Source organism: Mustelus asterias, chromosome 8, assembly GCF_964213995.1.
Source record: "Mustelus asterias chromosome 8, sMusAst1.hap1.1, whole genome shotgun sequence".
Classification (NCBI taxonomy): domain Eukaryota; kingdom Metazoa; phylum Chordata; class Chondrichthyes; order Carcharhiniformes; family Triakidae; genus Mustelus; species Mustelus asterias.
Genome location: NC_135808.1, coordinates 80,558,869 through 80,580,873, shown reverse-complemented (window position 1 = coordinate 80,580,873; position 22,005 = coordinate 80,558,869). Strand labels below are relative to the sequence as shown.

The following is a 22,005-nucleotide window of genomic DNA, read 5'->3' as shown; positions in this document are numbered from 1 at the left end:
TCAGCTTCCATTGTAGCAGAACTCTGTAATGCCATCGTGGCGGCAGGAACAAGTGTTCAAGGGGATTTTCAGAGTGTCACTTCAGTCCAGCAATCTGTTCTCCGATGAATCAGTATAGGATTGCTGAGATGTCAGTCTAATGGAATGGCAGTAGCTCTGCAGAGCACAAACCTGCTGTCCTGTCTCAGAATGACTGGTTTATCTTTTAAACTCTGTCATTGCACCAGTGCCCAGCTTGTTGTCTGGTAGTCAAACAATGCTGCTGCCACCCATGTTGAGGTGGTGCAGGCTGAAGCCAGACCTTCTAGGCCCAGAGCTGTTTGAGATTGTCCTGCAAGGCCATCTACAGCTGCCTGGACTGAAAGTCAGCAGCCTTCCATTAACTAAACACAAAGTTGGTATTGTGTAGGAATAACAGGGAAAGGAACACAGAAGACAGGCACAAAAAATGCAAGTTTATTAAACATTTAATTTTTAGGGAATATTGGATAGATTGATTTATAAATTTGATTTGCAAAAGTAGATGCTGTGTTGGTCGGTAACAGATCAGGGAAGATATGGTGTGGCACTGTTATTGACTGGGAAATTGGGGATAATTTTACTGGTATCATACAGGGATGAATTGTTCATGGACAGCTTGGCAAAAAGAGGTTGTCTAAGGTTGTCTCCTCTCGCCTATTTCTCTTCCTCCTCTGCTTCAGTTACTTGTTACAGGGAGAATGAACAGAGGCAACACAGAGTGGGACACGCTGCTGGAAGAAGGCAGAGGAGAAGAAGGGGTCTCCGCAGGTGGCCATCTTTGCCCATGCTGTTCAGAGAGCAATTCACCTTCCAGACTCTCAGCGAGGGACAGTGCATGAGACATTCAATGGAACCTGTCACCTGCTGCAGCCCCTTAAAAGGAACCTCTTCAAGCAGGCTTGTTGTCAGCTGTCCTCATAATCTCTTTGTGGAGCTCGGTAGCAAATTTTATATGAAAACACTTGTGCGAAGTATCTTGAGATGTTAAGGAAACTATATCAATACAAGCTGTTGAAAGAATCGATAGAATATAGCAGAAACCTGTTTTAAAAAGTTTTTTTGAGTTTTCTTTAAAAGCCTTTCAAAAAAAATTGGGTTTCTCTGTAAACTCCCCAAATTTATGAAAATATGTGAAAAAGGAACCTTCCAAGTTTGGAATTGATATGGATTAATGTGCTGAAATATAATGCTTGGAACGAGCACCTCATAACCTGACCTTCCTTATTTGTGCTTTCAGAAAGAGCCCGTGACTACCTGCATAAGACAGGACGGTACATTGTGATTGGTGGAATTATCTCACCAGTTCATGACTCCTATGGGAAACAGGTAAGACTGAGCATGATAATTGTCTTTTGGACCCTTGAAACACTGAAGGTTAGTTTTACCCTTCAAAACACACGTAGCAACAAACATCACAGATCAATGTGAAGCACTGCTCCAGTGGAAAAAATAGGGAGGCCATTTATCACTTGGAAGGTGCAGGTACACTTTGATCAGATCATCCCCTCTCTAAACTGAATGGAATACAGACAAAGTTTACACAACCTTTTCCCATAATTTAACCTTCCTGACACCAGGGTTTTGATTTGTTGGGGGAATCATACGCACAAGATGGCGTGATAGCACAGTGGTTAGCACTGCTGCTTCACAGCTCCAGGGACCTGGGTTCGATTCCTGGCTCGGGTCACTGTCTGTGTGGAATTTGCACATTCTCCTCGTGTCTGCGTGGGTTTCCTCCGGGTGCTCCGGTTTCCTCCCACAGTCCAAAGATGTGCGGGTTAGGTTGATTGGCCATGCTAAAAATTGCCCTTAGTGTCCTTAGATATGTAGGTTAGAGGGATTAGTGGGTAAATGTGTAGGGATACGGGGGTGGGATTGTGGTCGGTGCACACTCGATGGGCCGAATGGCCTCTTTCTGTACTGTAGGGATTTTATGATTCTATGATTCTAAGATCAATCTATGGCACAGTGCTTTCAGGTATTAATGTGTGTGTTGTATTAAAAATCTACCGTTCTGCTTTAAGTCTTCTAAATATGCATATCGATTCCTTCATATAACCTCTGTAAAAAATGATGAAGAGAAGACCTTTTATTAATCAGGCGTATGGTGGTTATAGGTAACATTTGTGATTAATTCAGTTGGAGTATGCAGTTTCCTTGCAATGTCCCATGTCCCTATTTCAAATAAATCCCAATACAGTGCAGCGGAAAACTCTGAACATTCAATGAAACTACAAACTGAGATTCTTCAGTAAAAGTTATAAATAAACCTTCCATGTTTGTGCTGAACACAATTAAACCCACTAATTACTCCCTGCCCGATACATTTTAATTAAATCCAATAAAAACCAGAAGTGTTATTGTCTGTATATTACAGTTCTGGTATAATACTCATAGGAAAAGTAGTAGGTCTGTCTGCCTGTCAAACCTGGTGTGTCAAGAATCTGTGCATACCTAAAAGCTGCTGAGTATTTCCAACACTTAGCTGTGGATACTTGTCTGACTCGAGACTTCACCCTCCATCTACTTGTTCGCATTACATTAAAAACACAAATTGATAGTGATAAAAATGTTTGATGTTTAATACACTGATTGTCATGCTGTATCAATTAATAATTATTGGCTTTTCACTAGCACTTTATGTCTTGCAATTGTTTGAATCGGTAATAGCATCTGTACACTGGAAAAAATACTTGAATATTGCTGAAAAGGGAGGCATGTAGCCGACGCAAAAATCACTTTCACACTGGCATGCATTTCCCACGGTATCCTGCGCTGGTGCCCGTCATGGCAGATCGGGAAATCTGCTGGAGGCCGACATGAAACTGATTTTACAATGGGACGCAGATGAAGGCCTGACTGGAATCTTCCACCAAAGCCTGATTCCCCACGATACCAGGAGGAAAACACATCAGTGCAAAACATGTCTGGAACAATGTGGTGTGTAGATGTGAGGGATACTTGAACAATGTCTGAGGCTGCCTCCCGAGTTTGGAATGGAGGCCGCCAGCAACCCTGGACCCCAGAACACCACAGCAGTGGGAGGGGGCAGCCTCCACATGTGGACCTTCCAGATTCAGTGTCATGGGGGGATCCATCTTCCAGCCTCTTGAGTGTTCCTGGAGATCCATTTTCATTTTCTGGAGGTCCATCTTCTTTCTTCTATTTGGGACAGTGGTGCTGGGTATCAATTCAATATGGTGCCCAGATACGATGGAGGGCAACGTGCCATCAGGCCCTGCCATTAAATATGGTGCAAAACACCCAGTTGCATAATTAATGATGATGTGGAGTTGCCGGCGTTGGACTGGGGTGGGCACAGTAAGAAGTCTCACAACACCAGGCTAATGTCCAACAGGTTTATTTGGAATCACCAGCTTTCGGAGCGCTGCTCCTTCACTCACCTGATGAAGGAGCAGCGCTCTGAAAGCTTGTGATTCCAAATAAACCTGTTGGACTTTAACTTGGTGTCGTAAGATCTTACCATAATTAATGAGTTTGGAACTGGAAGATATGGCATGGTTTCCCGCCGACCTCCACAGCAGGAAATACTCTACATTGCTACCCACACCATGGGACTTAGTCACAGTTGGGAGAATTCCATCCTGAGATTATTCACTAAAACATGCCAACAGAAGGTGCACTGCTCTCCCATTGTAGTGCAGGTTAATCGCTATGCATGCATGCTCCTCACTCTCCGCTTGGTACTCCAAACTCTGCACCAGGAACAAAAAGACTTCCCATCCAGTTCCAGGGACTGCATCTCTGGAGTGGTGAGAATCCTTTAGTTGGGCATCAGTCTGCATCTCTTTGTCCACCCTGCCCTGTCGTGAGGCTATCTCTCTTGCAAGCACAGACGGACAGCGAATTAAACTCCAGATGAGGATGAGGAGTTGCCCTCAGCTTGGCTCTATCACCTAGACTTGAGAGGAGTGTGCTGGAATGCACATCTCCCTCCCATGCCTCCACTATGTGTGGTGCATGACACAGCGAGGAACCTGGGCTCATATGAAACATGCATGCATCCAGTGATCGGGAGACACCAGTCTGAGATACACGTGGTGACCTTGGTGACATTCAGACATTGAATGACACCACTCCCTGAGCTCAACCTTAAGCCACAATTAGCACTAAAATAACTCATATTCACTCTTGTGGTTTGGAGAAGTTAATTTATCCACTTATAGCACTGGACCCAATCTTAGTTTTGGATGCCTCAGCTGCTGCCCTGCTCCACCATTTTTTAACACCATGCTCCTTAGTCACCCGAGATGGCCTCAAATGGTCACCCTGTCATGAGGCTATGTCCCTTTATTTTTGAAAATATGATTTTCAGCTTTCAACAGACTGGAGATTTTGCAATGTGAACTAAGACAGAGCAAACTGCTTAAAAATGCAAGGTCACATTCCAAGTGAGAGACGAAATAACCTTCAGGGGAGTGTGAAGAGAAAGACTTTTCCTATAATCCAGGCACCCGTTGATACTCATAACTGTCTAAAGAAGCAACAGTAAAAATGCAAACTACTGGGTACTGAAAAAATGGTTGCCACAGTAAGACACACCCAAAACCTCTTGGAAATACACAATGGGTGAAGTATTTCAAGGCAAGGCTGCCCAGCCACTTGAGAGAGATTGCAAGGGACGCAGGTGGTATTAAGAAACAGGTGGAATGCTGCTCTATCTCCCTCGCTCTTTTGAAATAAGGTCTGTCACTCAGTTCAAAAAGCCAACCCTGCCAGAAACCATCAGCAAACTGAGATCGTGTAAGTGTGTGTATTTGTGTGTGTGTGTGTTAGTATGTGTGCGTGCATGCATGTGTGTGTGTTTGTGTGTGCGTTAGTATGTATGTGTGTGTGCGTGTGTGGGTGTTTGTGTGTGTGTGTTAGTATGTATGTGTGTGTGTTAGTATGTATGTGTGCGTGGGTGTGTGTTTGTGTGTGTGTGTGTTTGTATGTGTGTGTGTGTTAGTATGTATGTGTGTGTGTGTGCGCGCGTTAGTATGTATGTGTGTGTGTTAGTATATGTGTGTATGTGTGTGTGTTAGTATGTATGTGTGTGTGTTAGTATGTATGTGTGTGTGTTAGTATATGTGTGTATGTGTGTGTTAGTATATGTATGTATGTGTGTGTGTTAGTATGTATGTGTGTGTGTTAGTATGTATGTGTGTGTGTTAGTATGTGTATGTGTGTTAGTATGTGTGTATGTGTGTGTGTTGCGCAGGTCAAATCTGCCTGAGTGCTGCGGTATTCAAGTACAGGACTTTCTCCTGAGGCCTACCGGGACTCAGTGTGAAGAATGACAGCCTCTAGCAGCAGGATTCTTTTCCCTACACAGGAGCAGAAACTTTAAATTGACTTTTGTATTGGGTGCTGGACTTGCTGTCTTTTAAAAATTATTTGATTTGATTTATTATTGTCACATGTATTAGTATACAGTGAAAAGTATTATTTCTTGCGCGCTATACAGACAAAGCATACCGTTCATAGAGAAGGAAAGGAAAGAGTGCAGAATGTAGTGTTACAGTCATAGTTAGAATGAAGTTTTAGAAGCATAGAATGAGAGTAAAAGATAGAAATAGAAGGTATGCTGGACACAGCTTACAAAAAGTCGCCTCGCTCCAGCGCCATCTTGAGAGAATGACAGCTGCAGCCGGCTTTCCTCCGGCTTGTGATCACTGGGCCTCCTCTGCGTCACTTTGGTTAATTGGCTAGCCGCAGGAGACTTGCCAGAAAGCGGCAACTCTCTGGACCTGGTGCCAGGAGTCACGATACAAGAATGGAATTCCACCCACAATTCCTTCAGTTCAGTAACAACCAGCAGAAGACGCACAGGTGGCAGTCAAACCATTTCTTTCTATTCTAGATGCTTGCAGGTTTTTGTATGATCAGATCCTTCAGATGTGCAAGGAATCTTTGTTGCAAACTCCCATGCTGCTCTTCCATGAAGGAAAATAAACAAAGAAAAATTGGCCTATTAATAGCACATTTCACAACCTCAAGATGTCCCCAAGTGCTTTACAGTCACTTAAGTTGTTTTAAAGAGTCGTCCCCATTTTAATGTAGGAAATGCAGCAGCTAGTTCACTTTCAGCAGGCTTTCACAGAGGACAAAATGGGATGGCACAGTGGTTAGTACTGCTGCCTCACAGGGACCTGGGTTCAATTCCCTGCTTGGTCACTGTCTGTATGGAGTTTGCACATTTTCCCTGTGTACGTGGCTTTCCTCCGAGTGCTCCGGTTTCTTCCCACAGTCCAAAGATGTGCAGGTTACGTGGATTGGCCATGCTAAATTGTCCCTTAGTGTCAGGGGCGCTAGCTAGGGTAAATGCATGGGGTTATGGGGATAGGGCCTGGGTGGGATTGTGGTCGGTGCAGTCTCGATGGGCTGAATGGCCCATCCTTCTGCACAGTAGGATTCTATGATTCTATGATAATGACCAGACAATCTCCCAGAGTAGTGTTTGTTAAGGAGTAAATATTGGCCAGGAGACTGGAAACTATCCACTCCCCCATCCTTGCTCCTTTTCAAATTGTGCTCTGTGCCGTTTTACATCCAGCTCAGAGGGCAGACGGGAATTGGCCTAAAGTTTCATCCAAAAGACTGTCGCTGGGATTTTAGTTTACCCGCAGTGGAGGTGGCTCGCCACTGGACACTGGCAGGATCTGCTGGCTCACCCAGCCTACTGTGGGTTGGGTTGACTTTGGCAGGTGCAGAAATTCTCACTGGTAGGAAGTGTCAGAAAATCCCACCCTGTGGGGCGATTTTGAGCCCGTGCTCTCTGTCTGTGGGACTGGCAGTGTTTGCTAAAAATCTGGAGAGCGCAGTTTGTGCCGATGAGTTTCCGAGTTCTGATCTTCCCGGCACTGCGCTGGTGGAATGGCCTGAAATACACCACGGGACGGCAGAAAGCTCATTTTAATGCATCAGCATGTCATTAGCGAGCACACTCTCCGGTTATTGAGCCCGCACAGAATTTCTGGCTGCCCCCAGCGTGACGTCACACCAGTGCCATTTACAACAGATCTACAGAAGTGTGAACCTGGCACCTTCCAGGTGGGCGTGGTGACCCTGCTGGACGGCCATCTCCTGGAATGGGAGAGATGGATTGTCCCGCCTCTACTTCACTCCATAGAGCCCTCCATACAGTGAGGGCTGCTGTAAAGTGCGGTGCTGCCTTCTTGGTACCATCCCCTGCAGTCAATGTGGAACAAGTACTGGGAAGTGCTGGAGAGCCGTTAATCTGAAACTCCCCAGTGCTCGCAGCAGTTAAGACATTACATGGCAGCAAATCAAAGGGAAGGCACCACTGGAGTGGAGTAAAACTCATGGGAATAAAAATAAACACGAATGGGGCATTAGATTCAGCCTGAAAATAGTTTGCGCCAGCACCAACATTCTGCCATTTTTTGGTAAGATTCTGCCCTGTATTTCTGACATTACCACTGCCTCACCAATGGGGTGTCAGCCTAGATCTGTGCTCAAATCCTTGGAGTAGGACACAACGTTCCGATTGGGAGGCAAACTACCACTGAGCCACAGCTGACACTAGAAAAAAACCAGATGTATTTATAAAACACCCTGCCATGTCCTTGGGAAGTCCCAAAGCATTTACAGCCAATGAAGTACTTCTGAAATTTAGCCACTGTTGTTTTGTATGCAATGGGAGGAAAAAATTTGAACTAAGCAAGCTCCCCCTGACAGCAATGAAATAAATAACCAGATGATGGTTGGGAATTTCCTCAGAGCTGTTCTAACTTTTCCACCATAATTTCACTGGAAGTTTAACGGAAACTGCTTACACTCAAACCTGGTGTTTTCACTGTCCTTGTGGTGAAATTCTGATGGCTGAGTGGATGCAAATCGGAGAAAACTCCTGGCCATTCTGTTTCGCCAATGCTGGCTTATGAATATACGTTAACCAGGACACATGCAGGAGTCTCCTACTCTTCAAATATTACCCATCTGGGAGGTCAAACAGTTCCTCAGTTTAACACCTCATTTGTAAAACAGCATCTCTCAGTGAAGTACTCAGTACAGCACTGAACTTCAGTGTAGGTTATGTACTCAAGTTCTGGAGGAGTCCTGAGTTTGTTGCCTTTGGCTCAGAGACAAGCTATGCTTGTCTTCGACTGCCGGCTCATTGATTTATCAGCAACACAAATGGAATCTTTATGCCTGGATCCTATATGCATGGGAGAGGTTGTCCCTCCTTCCTGCCAATCAACCAGGGGTGGTGTCAGTGCTGTGCTCCAGGTCGTAAGATGGTGATGCCCAATAAAATTCACATTTGTTTGCACCAAACCTGCTCCTGCTTTAAGTTATCACACTGACGATGATGTTAAATCCAGTTGATGTTACGTGCTTCACCCTGGTTGCTGTGAGTACCACAAAGTTCAGAAGAGAAGTTTTAAAAGTTTGGCAGGCTTGAGGGCATCCTGGAAAAAAACATGGGTAAAAAATAGGGAGAAAAGAACAAGAAACTGCTTCAGCCATTGTGCTTGGTGGTTTGTTATGACCCAATTAAGAGCTAGTGCTGACATATGACACTTCTCCCTATGGCAAAGGAGCCGTACTGTCCCATTGAATGGAGGATGGATCGGAAAAGTCCACTGGCTATGTCCCTAGAACACTCTGCCAGGCTGCAAAGGACCATTGCAGCTGGAGAAAGAAACGCTGTCGGTTCTGATTTGTGTCAAGAAGTTTCACCAATACCAGCACAGGTGATATTTTACACTTGTGTCTGACCATAAGCTGCTGACAGGCTTATTCAGTGAAGACAAAACTATTCCAGCTATCGCTTCAGCAAGAACCCAGCATTGAGCACTGATGCTATCAGCTTACGAGAACACATTCATGTACCACCCTGGCTCATATATAACCAATACAAACATATTTAGTTGTCTTCCATTACTGACAGTCCTGCCAACACACTCATTCCACAAGAATCAGTGTTGTTGTTAAATTTCTTGGATTTATCACTAGTATGTGCTAAACAGATCAAGAACTGGATGAGCAGAGACCCAGTACTGTCAAAGCTTTGTTTTACAAGGTTAGCCAGGTATTGTTGTGTCTGATGACCTGCACCCTTTTTAAACCAGAAGCACTGAACCGAGTCACCAGGATGGCATCTTGCTTTGGGGTTCCAGAGTCACGGCCCCTACCCAGGACAAAAGAGGCACTCTTGCCAAAGCGTGACAATGCACACCCAGGCACGTCAAGGATGAAGATGTTGGCACATAGTTATAGTTATGGCACATAGCTGTGTCCTCAGCCTCTTACTATACTCCTGAAACACCTATGACTGTGTAGCCAAATTCCATCCAACTCGACTTTCAAGTTGTTGATGACACCACCATAATGATGAATCATACAATCCTACACTGCAGAAGGAGGCCTTTTGGCTCATTGAGTCTGCACCGACCACAATCCCACCCAGGCCCTATTCCCGTAACCCCACACATTTACCCTACTAATCCCCTGACACTAGGTTAATTTAGAATGGGCAATCAACCTAACCCACACATCTTTGGAGTGTGGGAGGAAACTGGAGCACCCGGAGGAAACCCGCACAGACACAGGGAGAACGTGCAAACTCCACACGGACAGTGACCCGAGGTCGGAATTGAACCTGGGTCCCTGGCATTGTGAGGCAGTAGTGCTAACCACTGTGCCACCGTGCCACCCAAATCTTTGAGTATTTGAACTTCTGCACACATCAAGGTGAAAATGTTGTCGAATTAGTGACGCTGCTGGAAAGTGAGAATTGGAGTCAGGTTTGAGTGAGGCTATGATTCATCCCAAATTCAAATAGTTGACTTAAAGAATGAGACGTGGATAAAGAGCAAAGGGATAACTGTTTCCTGTGGATTGAAACTTTGGAAGGTAATTGGGAGGTGCAGTATTCAGCCCGCAGCTCTGTTCAATACTGAGAATCTGAGCCAGAAATAAACCAGTCACAGCACACTGAGTAATAACAGCAACATCAGAATTAGGAACGAGAGGTTTAGTACTTATTTTGAAATTATACTTTTAAACAAAATAACGATAAACAATAATCTGAGACAGGAATGAGATAGAGAATCTGGTAAACTGGTGCGACAATGTCAACAAAAAGAAAGCCCACCAACGCCTCGACCTTCTCAGAAGACTAAAGAAATTTGGCATCTCCGCTACGACTCTCATCTACTTTTACAGATGGATTATTGAAAGCATTATTTCTGGTTGTATCACAGCTTGGTATGGCTCCTGCTCTGCCCAAGGCCACAAGAAACTACAAAGGGTCATGAACGAAGCCCAATCTATCCATTCAAACCAGCCTCCCATCCATTGACACTGTCTATACTTCCCACTGCCTCGGAAAAGCGGCCAGCATAATTAAGAACCCCACGCACTCTGGACATTCTCTTTTCCACCTTCTTCTGTCGGGAAAAAGATACAAAAATCTGAGGCCCATACCAACCGACTCAAGAACAGCCTTTTCCCTGCTGCCATCAGACTTTTGAATGGACCTACCTTGCATTAAGTTGATCTTCCTTTACACCCTAGCTATGACTGTAACACTACATTCTGCACGCTCTCCTTTCCTTGTCTATGTACGGTGTGCTTTGTCTGTATAGCACGCAAGAAACAATACTTTTCACTGTATGTTAATAGATGTGACAATAATAAATCAAATTAAATCAAAATATCTGATGGCGAAGGTTGGACAGTAACATTGAGAATGTGGTTATACACAGTTCCCTTAACCAGAAACAGCCTCCTTCAGCTCTTTTTCACCCATGGGAATGGCCTGGCTGTCCTTGGGTCAGGCTGCAAGTGGGACCATGTCTAGGCACCACATTCCTGTTACTCATCGATGCACATTCAAAGCAGTTTGATATCTATGGGGTAAAGACACCAACTTCAGCTGCAACTACTGAGAAGCTGTGTCATTCCTTTATGGTTGCCTGAGGTTATTGTCTCTGACAATGGAACAGCTTTCACCAGTGCAGAATTTCAGAAGTTCACAGGCCTGAATGACATCCGGCACATAAAGACTGTCCCCCAGCATCCTTTGTCAAATGGTCTCATTGAAAGAGCTGTCCAGACCTTTAACACCGATATGAAGAAGTTGTCTGGAGTTAGTTTGGAGTCGCATCTTTCCAGAGTCCTCTAAGTTACCACACAACATCACAGACTACTCCAGGCCCCACGCCATCAGAGCTGCTGATGAAACACCACTTCAATACACATCTGGATTTGGTGTTTCCCAATTTGGAGGGGAAAGGTGAGACAGAAACAAAGTGATTAGAAACGAAACCACAACATACACAACGGTGCTTGTACATTCCAAGTAGGTGACCCTGTGTACGTGCGTGACTTTGGAAATGAACTTTACTGGACTCCAGGAGCCATCATTTTAGAAACTGGGCCATTGTCATTTCAGGTTTAAGTTGAGGACAAAGTCATGCATAGACATACAGAGCAAGAGACACAACCCAATGAACCTGTGACTGACGTTTCACTGTCAACCTCAGTGTGCGGTCACCCTGCAGCTGTTATCCCTGATACTTCCATCGAGCTGTCAAATGCAGAACTGCCCAGTTCCAGAGATGCATCTTTTTCAAGATCTCATTATTCCTGTTCCAGAATCTTCACCAGTGGCGTCGCACTGACCATGCCCGCAGATCACCTCAGAGACTTGATCTGTAGACAAGGAGAAGTTAAAGCCAAAAGGTATCGCTAATGTTGTGGAGCTTGCCTGAGGAACTTAAGGGGGTGGAAATGGAGTAATGAGAGTGGTTGCCCTTTTCTCCTGCCAAAGCAACGGTGTCAGCGCTGCGCTCCAGCAGCGAAACAGTAAACATCTCAACGTGTGTTCCCAATAAAGATTACCTTTGTGTGCACCAAGCCTGCTCCTGCCTCAAATTATCACAGCAGGTATTTTCTTTTTCCTTGATAGCAGTATCATTAAAATCTAGAACAGTATTTTGTGTGGTAAGGAATTTTCATAGCAATATGGAAACGCTGGAAAGTAGAGACACTTGGAATCTATTTAGCTGTGCGAATAAATAGAAAAAGGTGTTACTGAAAACTTCTAATGTAAGCTCGTGGACCAAATTGTTTTGCATAAAAAATGAACAAACCCTAGAAAGGGGGCACCCCATCGCCCAACCCCCTGGGGGGCCCCAATTGCGCCCCCACCCCACTGCCTTCACTCCAGCGTGGTCATCCCAATAGTTCCCCAAAATTGGGGACTCACTGTAAACCCCGCTGGAGTGAAACACTCTGACGGTGTGGGAGAGGCTAGTGGGCCCGGAGAATTCAGACCCTGGCCCGCTAATTACATTCAAATTAGATTTTAAAAATCCAGTGCTGGGAGATGCCCTCGCAGCGGGTACGCATGTATAAATCCCACGCATGCCCGGCTGTGAGATTCTCCCACCCCGCTGAGCTAGAAAATTAGTGTGGCGGGCTGGGAGAATCGCCCCTTAAATATCCGTAAGACAAAGGTCCTCTACAAACCTGCCCCCCACCACCCAACACTACTCCCAAAATCCACAACGAGGCCTTGAGTAATGGGAACCACTTTCCATACCTTGGGAGCCTACTGTCAACAAGGGCAGCCATTGATGACGAGGTTCAGCACCATCTTCAGTGTGCCAATGTAGCCTTCGCCCAGTCATCTGAGAAAGAGATGTTGAAGACCAGGACCTCAGACCCGGCACCAAGCTCATCGTCTACAGAACAATAGTACCTGCCCTCCAACAGGGCTCAGAAATGTGTTCTACATACAGCAGGCAACTAAAACCCTGGAGAAATACCACCAGTGCTGCCCCCCAAAGAACCCATTGGCCTGATAGGTGCACCAATTCAGGCCAATTCCCATTCAGGCCAATATCCCCAGCATCAAAGCATTGACCACACTCGATCAACTCCACTGAGCAGGCCACATCATCCACATGTCTGACATGAGACTCCCCAAACAGGTGCTCTACTCGTAGCTTTGACATGGCAGGTGAGCCCCAGGAGGGCCGAGAAAATGCTTCAAGGACACCATCAAACTCTCCTTGAAAAAGTGCAACTTCCCCACTGACACCTGGGAATCCCTGGCCCAAGACCACCCGAAATGGAGGAAAAGCATTCGAGTAGGAGCTGAACAAGTTGAGTTCCATCACTGAAAGCAAGCTGAAGCCAAGCATCAATAGCGAAAGGAATGCTTAGTAATTCGGGCATCCCACCCATCCCTCCAACCACCTGTGACAGAGACTGTAGTTCACGCATTGAACCCCTCAATCAACTGAGAATACCTCTTCAGACAACTGTGGAAGCAAGTCATCATCGACTCCGCCTAGAGAGAGATTTACTTATTTTTCCAAAGCATGTCCATTGAAGTGGATGTGAAAGCAACAGAATTAGGCAGGGAAAGGCAGTAGGGTGTAACATACTCCTGCTCCTTCCCTACACATGGCATTCAGAGCTGCTGCTTGATCTACAGTTATAGAGCTTCCTGCCAGTCAAACATTGGCATCTGGAGCTACTGAGGAACCCAAGCCTCACAGCGTGAGTGGCATTTCCAATTCTGCAACTCATTGAAATCTCGAGAGGGATTAAATGTAAATAGTGTTCAGTGGAAATTAGTTGTTGATTTGGCAAGAGGATGATTTTTGTTTTAAATAAGAACAAGACCATTTCTAATCTGAGTTGTTTCCAGCATTTGTATTGTGGGAATTGATTCCACTGAAGAACCTTGCTCAGCAGCAATGAGCTGAATACATAGAACATAGAACAGTACAGCACAGTACAGGCCCTTCGGCCCACGATGTTTTCCGAAACCAAGATCAAGCTATCCCACTCCCTATCATTCTGGTGTGCTCCATGTGCCTATCCAATAGCCGCTTGAAAGTTCCTAAAGTGTCCGACTCCACTATCACAGCAGGCAGTCCATTCCACACCCCAACCACTCTCTGAGTAAAGAACCTACCTCGTACATCCCTCCTATATCTTCCACCACGAACCTTATAGTTATGCCCCCTAGTAACAGCTACATCCACCCGAGGAAATAGTCTCTGAACGTCCACTCTATCTATCCCCCTCATCATCTTATAAACCTCTATTAAGTCGCCTCTCAATCTCCTCCACTCTAAAGAGAAAATCCCTAGCTCCCTCAACCTTTCCTCATAAGACCTACCCTCCAAACCAGGCAGCATCCTGGTAAATCTCCTTTGCACTCTTTCCAGTGCTTCCACATCCTTCTTATAGTGAGGTGACCAGAACTGCACACAATATTCCAAATGTGGTCTCACCAAGGTCCTGTACAGTTGCAGCATAACCCAACGGCTCTTAAACTCAAACCCCCTGTTAATAAACGCTAAACTTGTTGCGGATGTTGCGGATTGTTGGAAGAAAGCTGCTCAGGACATCCTGGGAGCACAGTCTTTAATATTTTGTAAATAAATTTAAATGGATAAAACACCAAGGCTTTGGGTCTGTGGTTTCTGACTAATGTTCCTTGTGAGCCTTGCTTTGTGTCAGCTTCATGGAAACTGGATAATTGCATGGAATCTATGGCAGAGAATCAGGGCAGCAGAGTTAGCTCAACAGGTATTTGTAATACACACAAGCCTCCTCCAATTCTGAATATCACTGCCTGCATGCTACTCTATTCCCCATAGCCTCACGTCAGCATCAACACATGTACGCTTCAATGCTATCTCTTTCAATCATTCCAAATGACAACAAGTTCCTCATCCTCACCCCTCTGTGTTAATAACTTCTTCTGAAATGTTATAATTGTGGCCTTCTTATATCTACTTGAGTTATAAGCAGAACTGGAGGAATTAATTGACAAAAAGGAAAAATATATGAATTAAAGAGTTGTCAATATTTTCATATGTAAAAAATGAGGACTATCATTGAACTCTTTATGAATAAGAGGAGAGATTGAGGACCATGACAAATCAGTATCATCCAAATATTTTTTGTCAGAATAATTCGAAGCCTAGTGATTTGGTGGTTGCTAAGGGATACTAGAAGAAGGTTGGAAAACTGCCTGACTGCAGGGGTCAAAATCATTTTTTTCTTCCCGAGATTTTCTTGAGAGCCAAGTTTTGGTTTTCAGGGCTTGTTTTTTGGTTTCCAGGGGCTCCCTTTTCGTTCTCATCAACTCATTTATTAGTTGGTGCTGTCACATATTAATATTAACTTCTGTATTTATGTTGGGGTATTTGGATTCACACAGAAGGCACAGTGGTTAGCACTTCTGCCTCACAGCGCCAGGGACCCGGGTTCAATTCCTGGCTCAGGTCACTGTGTGTGTGGAGTCTGCACATTCTCTCCATGTCTGTGTGGGTTTCCTCTGGGTCCTCCGGTTTCCTCCCACAGTCCGAAAGATGTGTTGGTTAGGTGCATTGGCCATGCTAAATTCTCCCTCAGTGTACCCAAACTGGCGCCGGAATGTGTGGTGACTAGGGAATTTTCACAGTAACTTCATCGCAGTGTTAATGTAAGCCTACTTGTGACAATAAATACATTTTTTAAAAAGCAGAATTAGAAGAATTCACCAATATCCTCAATAATCATCACTCCTCCATGAAACTTAGAACCACAATGCACAAAGAAAGCATTAAGTTCCTAGACACCATAGCATTTAAATTGATACAAGAAAACACACGCATAAGGGGCCAACAAAAGTTTTTTTCAAACTAACTGACATACAATTCTACACACAAAAAGCTAACACTCCAAACGTTCCTTCCATGGATTGGTGAAGTCACAGATTATGTATTTTCATTGCACAAGCTGAAGATTTTAACCAGGCAGTTATTACCCTTTTTATGGCATCTCACAGCTCAATCACAGATTAAATTTAACAATTAATCTAGCATTGATATTGATCTAGCATCAATTGCCGTTTGTGAAAGTGCTCCAAACTTTTACCACTGTTGGCGTGTAGAAAAGGTTTCCTAATTTCAGTTCCAAAAGACCAGGTTCTAATGTTTACATTATGCTCCCTCGTCCTGGACTCCCGAAATTAATTGATTATTGACCTATTACATTTCCTTCATGATAACAGTGACTACACTTCCTTTCATTGACTGTAAAGCATTTTGGGATGTCCTAAGATCATAAAAAATGGTACAAATGCAAATCATTTATTGCTGCATGTTTGTATCCAACACAATTACTGCACCCCAAGCGATTGACAGTACCGGTATCACTTTGAGCTGTGATAGTTTTTAACTACTAATTTTTCTAAGAAAATAAAACTGTTTGATAATAAATTATTCAATTAACACTGTGTTCATTGCAATAGCATTCGTTATATTTTCTCCATAAAGTAGCTCCAGAGCTTGTGCAGCCTTAAACTAGACACTCCACACATCCATTTACAAGGAATTCATAACCTCTGTGAATTCAGGATTTCTTGGCTCCCAGTTAGCCGAGTTAAAATGGTTCTCTCGTTTTTCCCAGCCCCTTTCCCTTTTCCCAGCCCCTCTCCCTTTCCCCAACCCCTGCCCTTTCCAGCCCCTCTCCCTTTCCCCAGCCCCTCCCCTTCCCAGCCCCTCCCCCTTTCACAGCCCCTCCCCCTTCACAGCCCCTCCCCCTTTCCCAGCCCCTATCCCTTTTCCCAGACTCCCTCCCCCTTTTCCCAACCTCCCTCCCCCTTTTCCCAACCTCCCTCCCTTTTCCCAGCCTCCCTCCCTCTCTCCATCCTTTCCCACCCCCTCTCTCCCCTGTCCCAGCCGCCCCTGCCTTTCTAATTCCAAGTCCCTCGATGAGGATCTGAGTGCCTTTGAACAGCTGACCCAAACCCCTCTCAGGAGCCCACAAGGATGATTTACTGTTTGGGCTTCCTGCGTGATTGCAGCACAAGGCCCTGAAGTGGGCCTCCACCCCCCACCTCCAAAATCCCCTCAAGGGAGGGCATTAAATTCTGCCCATTATGTGGGCTGAGGAGGTCTAAAAGAGTAAGAAACGTTACTTGCAAAATGGGTGACAGGGATGGAAATTAAACTTCTGTTTGACTTCCACATTATTAACATAAAACAAAGGGCGGAATTCTCCCATCCCTCCCATGGTGGGTTAGGTGGCAGGCGGAAGTGGAGAATTTAGCAGGAGACAAGGCTGGAATTCTCTGACCTGGCCCACTGCTGGGATTCTCCAGTCTCACTGCAGCGAATGCAGTTTTGGCTGAACGCCAAATTCTCCATTCTCATTGACAGCGAATGAGATCAGAGAATCCTGGCCAAAAAGTCAGAAACCCTCCAGCGTAAAATCACATGACAATTCTCCTCATGGCGGGTTAATGGTGGGTCGGTCTTGCTGCTGCTGGCTGGTGGTGTGGATAGCATTTGCATCATTTGCAATCCAAGACTGCTCATTAGAACAGTTGCCCGCTAGCATCCCATCAGGCCATCCAATCTTGCAACGTGCCGGCATGAAATTACATTGGCCTGAAACTCAGTTGGTAAAGGTGACCCCCCTGTTCATCAGAGACTTTGAGGTGAGCGCAGAAAAGCCTATCAGCCACTGTGCTGTTCCTGATGCGTTGTACATCACGCTGCCGGGACTGACTGCTTCCTGCTTTCCATCATCATGCCCAGCTGGTCTTCATGGACAGCACCGAGCTGCTGGACCCATGGACTGTCTTGTGTCATCGAGTCGGATCAGTACTGGGGTTGGGGAGTACACAGGTCTCCTTCCCCCTGGTGTCACACACCAGTGTCTACCTGGACGGCACTCTGCTGCGGGACTCATGCAACCACTGCAATAAAGGTCCAAAGTTCGATTGGGCGGAGAAAGCGAGGTCAGGGCCAGAGTCAGAGTCAGAGGATGGCCGGATGAAGACCTTGGTGGGGGGGGGGGGCACTGTGGAAGGAGGGCAGTGCAGTGAGGAGGATTAGGGTGAGGGTTCACGATGGCAGGCAGTGGGCCAAAGAGGTGGATGAAGAAGATGAAAAACAGAAGGCAGAGGGAAAATCCAAGGGGAGGAAAGCTGAACCCTGACAAGGCTGTATGGAAAACTCACAATCAAGGGGGTCAAAGGGATAACACATGTATATTACTGGAAAGGGATGCACAAAGACTCCATAATATGGGGTGCGATCTGTTAGTGTGGCATATTCAGGATGGTTCTCATGAACATTTAACAGGTCGAGGCTATAGTGGTTGTCCATAGTCTTGTTTGGAAACAGGAACAACGTCATGGCTCCTGTTTAAGTTCAGCAGCAGGCAGACAGGATTTGATTTGATTTATTATTGTCACATGTATTGGGATACACTGAAAAGTATTGTTTCTTGTGCACTATACAGACAAAGCATATTGTTCATAGGAAGGAAAGGCGTGCAGAATGTAGTGTTACAGTCATAGCTAGGGTGTAGAGAAAGATCAACTTAATGTGAGGTAGGTCCATTCAAAAGTCTGATGGCAGCAGGGAAGAAGCTGTTCTTGAGTTGGTTGGTACATGTTCTCACACTTTTGTATCTTTTTCCCAACGGTGGGCTTTCTTAACTATAGCGTCGGCATGGGGGGACCAGGACAGGTGGTTGGTGATCTGGACACCTCAAAACTTGAAGCTCGCGACCATTTCTACTTCATCCCCATTGATGTAGACAGGGGCATGTCCTCCACTATGCTTCCTGAAGTCGATGACTATCTCCTTCATTATGTTGACATTGAGAGAGAGATTATTGTTGCCGCACCAGTTCACCAGATTCTCAATCTCCTTCCTGTACTCTGTCTCACCACTGTTTGAGATCCGACCCACTATGGTGGTGCCATCAGCAAACTTGAAAATCAAATTGGAGGGGAATTTGGCCGCACAGTCATAGGTGTACCGTGGGTACATGTGGGGCACCGGTGTTGATGATGATCGTAGAGAAGGTGTTGTTGCCTATCCTTACTGATTGCAGTCTGTGGGTTAGGAAGTCTAGGATCCAGTCGCAGTGGGAGGAGCCAAGGCCCAGGCCATGGAGTTTGGAGATGAGTTTCGTGGGAATAATAGTGTTGGAGGCTGAGCTGTAGTCGATAAATAGGAGTCTGACATTGGTGTCTTTGTGATCTAGGTGTTCCAGGGTTGAGTGCAGGGCCAGGGAGATGGCGTCTGCTGTGGACCTGTTGCGGCGGTAGGTGAACTGTAGTGGATCCAGACAACCTGGGAGGCCGGGAATTGATTTGTGTCCTGACTAATCTTTCGAAGCACTTCATAATGATGGATGTGAGAGCCACCGAATGATGACCATTACGGCACGCTACTTGGGTTTTTTTTGGTACCAGATGATGATTGTCTCTGGAAGCAGGTAGGGACCTCAGATTGTTGTAAAGAGAGGTTGAAGATGTCTGTGAATATCCCCACCAGCTGGTCCACACAGGACCTGAGTGCTCGTCCGGGCTAGTCATTTTCCGTGGGTTGACCTTTGAGAAAGCTGCTCTGTCATCTGCAGTGGTGACCTCAGATACAGGTTCATCTGAGTCTTCCAGGGTGGAGGGCATGCTCTCACTGACCTCTTGCTTAAAACGGGCAAAGAATGCATTGAGCTCATCAGGGAGGGGTGCGTTGGTGCCGGCGATTTCACATGTCTTCATCTTGTAGCCCGTTATGTCTTGCAGACCTTGCCATAATCGGCGGGGGTCTGTGTGGCTAGCCTGGGATTCTAGCTTGGTCCAGTACTGTCTTTTGGCATCTTTGATGGATCTTCTTAGATCATTTCTGGCTTTCTTGTATAGGTTAGCTGACTTGAGCGCCTCAGACCTAGACTTCAGCAAGCAGTGTTCATCCATGGTTTCCAGTACTTCATTTAGTAAAGACAGATTTACTTCTTTAGCACAGTCTTCTAAACACTTACTAATCAGTTACTGTTGTGGCGTTCTCGTTCAGGCTGGTCGCAGAGTTTTTAAATACTGACCAGTCAACTGACTCTAATCAGTCCCCGAGGACATCATCCGATTCCTCAGACCAACATTGCACGACTTTCTTTGACGGATTCGCCCATTTCAGTTTTTGCTTGTAAGCCGGGAGCAGGAACACAGTCTTGTGGTCTGATTTGCCAAAATGTGGGTGGGCAATAGAGCAGTAGGCATGTTTGATATTTGTGTAGCATTGTTTGGGCCTCTGGTGGAACAGGAGATGTGTTTGTGGTATCTTGGTAGAATGCTCTTGAGCTTGGCCTGATTGAACAAGGCCCCGGGATGCTTTGTCTCAAGGCTATTTGTGGTGGTGTCTATTTCATCCAGCATGGTCTTTACGACTGCGTGGGGTGGGATGTAAACTGCTGTCAGGATAACATGGCTCACTCCTGTTTCACCAGACTGTGCCTTACAACCAGAGGGCTTCTCAATCCACCAAATGCACTGTACAGCAGCCTCAGACAAGAGATGGTGTCTGCCTTCTAATCAACACCTCGTGGTGCCTAGACATAACTACACTGGCGAGTTTCTGCAGGTGAATTCCTGTGGAAGGTAGTAGGGGTGGCATTTTAGCATCCAGTGTTCTAGGTCCAGGGAGCAGAAACTCGCCAGTGTAGTTATGTCTAGGCACCACGAGGTGTTGATTAGAAGGCAGCCCCCACCTCCCCTAGCCTTGCCTGAGGCCGCTGTACGGTCCATTCAGTGGATTGAGAAGCCCTCTGGTTGTAGGGCACAGTCCGGTGAAACAGGAGTGAGCCATGTCTCTGTGAAACAGAGCACACAGCAGTCCCTCAGTTCTCTTTGGAAAGTGAGTCTGGCTTTAAGTTTGTCTAGCTTGTTTTCCAGAGATTGGACAAAGATTAACTGAATCAATGCATGGACAGGTTTCAGTTTTAACATGGGTACCAACTAGTTTCCAGCAAGAAATGTACACGCACTTTTAATGGAGCTACGGACAAAGCATCCGCAGCACTAATTGTCCACTGCTTAGACCGGGAATGCTGGCCATAAATTTTATCAAAGGGCAGAACAGCCGTTAAAATCGCGCGAGAGCCAGAAAATCAGGATCACGGCCAGTTTCTCGGCTCTCGAGATTTTACGAGGGCCGGATTTCCGGCGAGGTCAGCTTCGCACCAGAAATGAGCGAGGGGCCGAATAATTTATTTAAATATATTGAAATACTCATTTGCATGTGTTTAGTGAGCCCGGTGCTAAATCGCCGGGAGAAGTTCTCTCCGGTGTGGAAAACACTTGCTCCCCATGAACGGGGAACAGTCGTGTTGGCCTGACCGGTAGAACCAGTCTGTGCTGGCGCATTGAAGAGCTATCCAATTAACAAGCCAGCAACGAATAATTTTTGAAGGAGTATTATTTTCACCTTCTATGCTTGAACCCACAATGTAAACTTCCCATTTACTGGCCGAGTATTATTCATTGCAGAGATTTTATTTTGCTCCAGGATGGTATTATGTAAGAAATTATAATTCCAGGGCATCAGGAATAAGCCTGACTTCTTTATGTGTGAAATGTTTTTCTATTGCTGCTGTCATTCAACCACTCTGCCACTAGTTTATAATTCTCCAGTAAAGCTGTTCCATTTTGACAACTCTCTCCATTTTCATGGAAATCTCTATATTTAAGAAAAAAAAGTTGTTCCAAACTTTTCCATATTTATTTACTTATTAGTGTCACAAGTAGGCTTAAATTAACACTGCAATGAAGTTACTGTGAAAATCCCTTAGTCGCCACACTCCAGCGCCTGTTCAGGTACACTGAGGGAGAATTTAGCATGACCAATGCACCTAACCAGCACATCTTTCAGACTGCAGGAGGAAACCAGAGCACCCGGAGGAATCCCACGCAGACACGGGGAAAATGTGCAGAGTCCGCACAGACAGTGGCCCAAGCCAGGAATCGAACCCGGATCCCTGGCGTTGTGAGGCAGCAGTGCTAACCACTGTGCTGCTGTCCCACCGTTCCAATGAGAGATCCCCTGTCACCATTGGTACTTACCGGAGGATCCATGGTCTTAATTTACTACGTATTGTGTTAGCAGTTTCAATTTGAATCGTTACCATTGCAGGAAATACTTTTTA

General features: G+C 45.6%; 1 protein-coding gene across 1 annotated transcript in view; it reads left to right on the top strand.

Annotated features, from left to right (window-relative positions):
- Positions 1–22,005, top strand: part of nmnat2 (nicotinamide nucleotide adenylyltransferase 2) — a 251,535-nt gene that overhangs the window by 81,748 nt on the left and 147,782 nt on the right. The window contains exon 2 of the mRNA XM_078219366.1: positions 1,259–1,347. Within this exon, the coding sequence (XP_078075492.1) occupies positions 1,259–1,347 (89 nt within the window). The remainder of the gene's footprint in view (positions 1–1,258; positions 1,348–22,005) is intronic.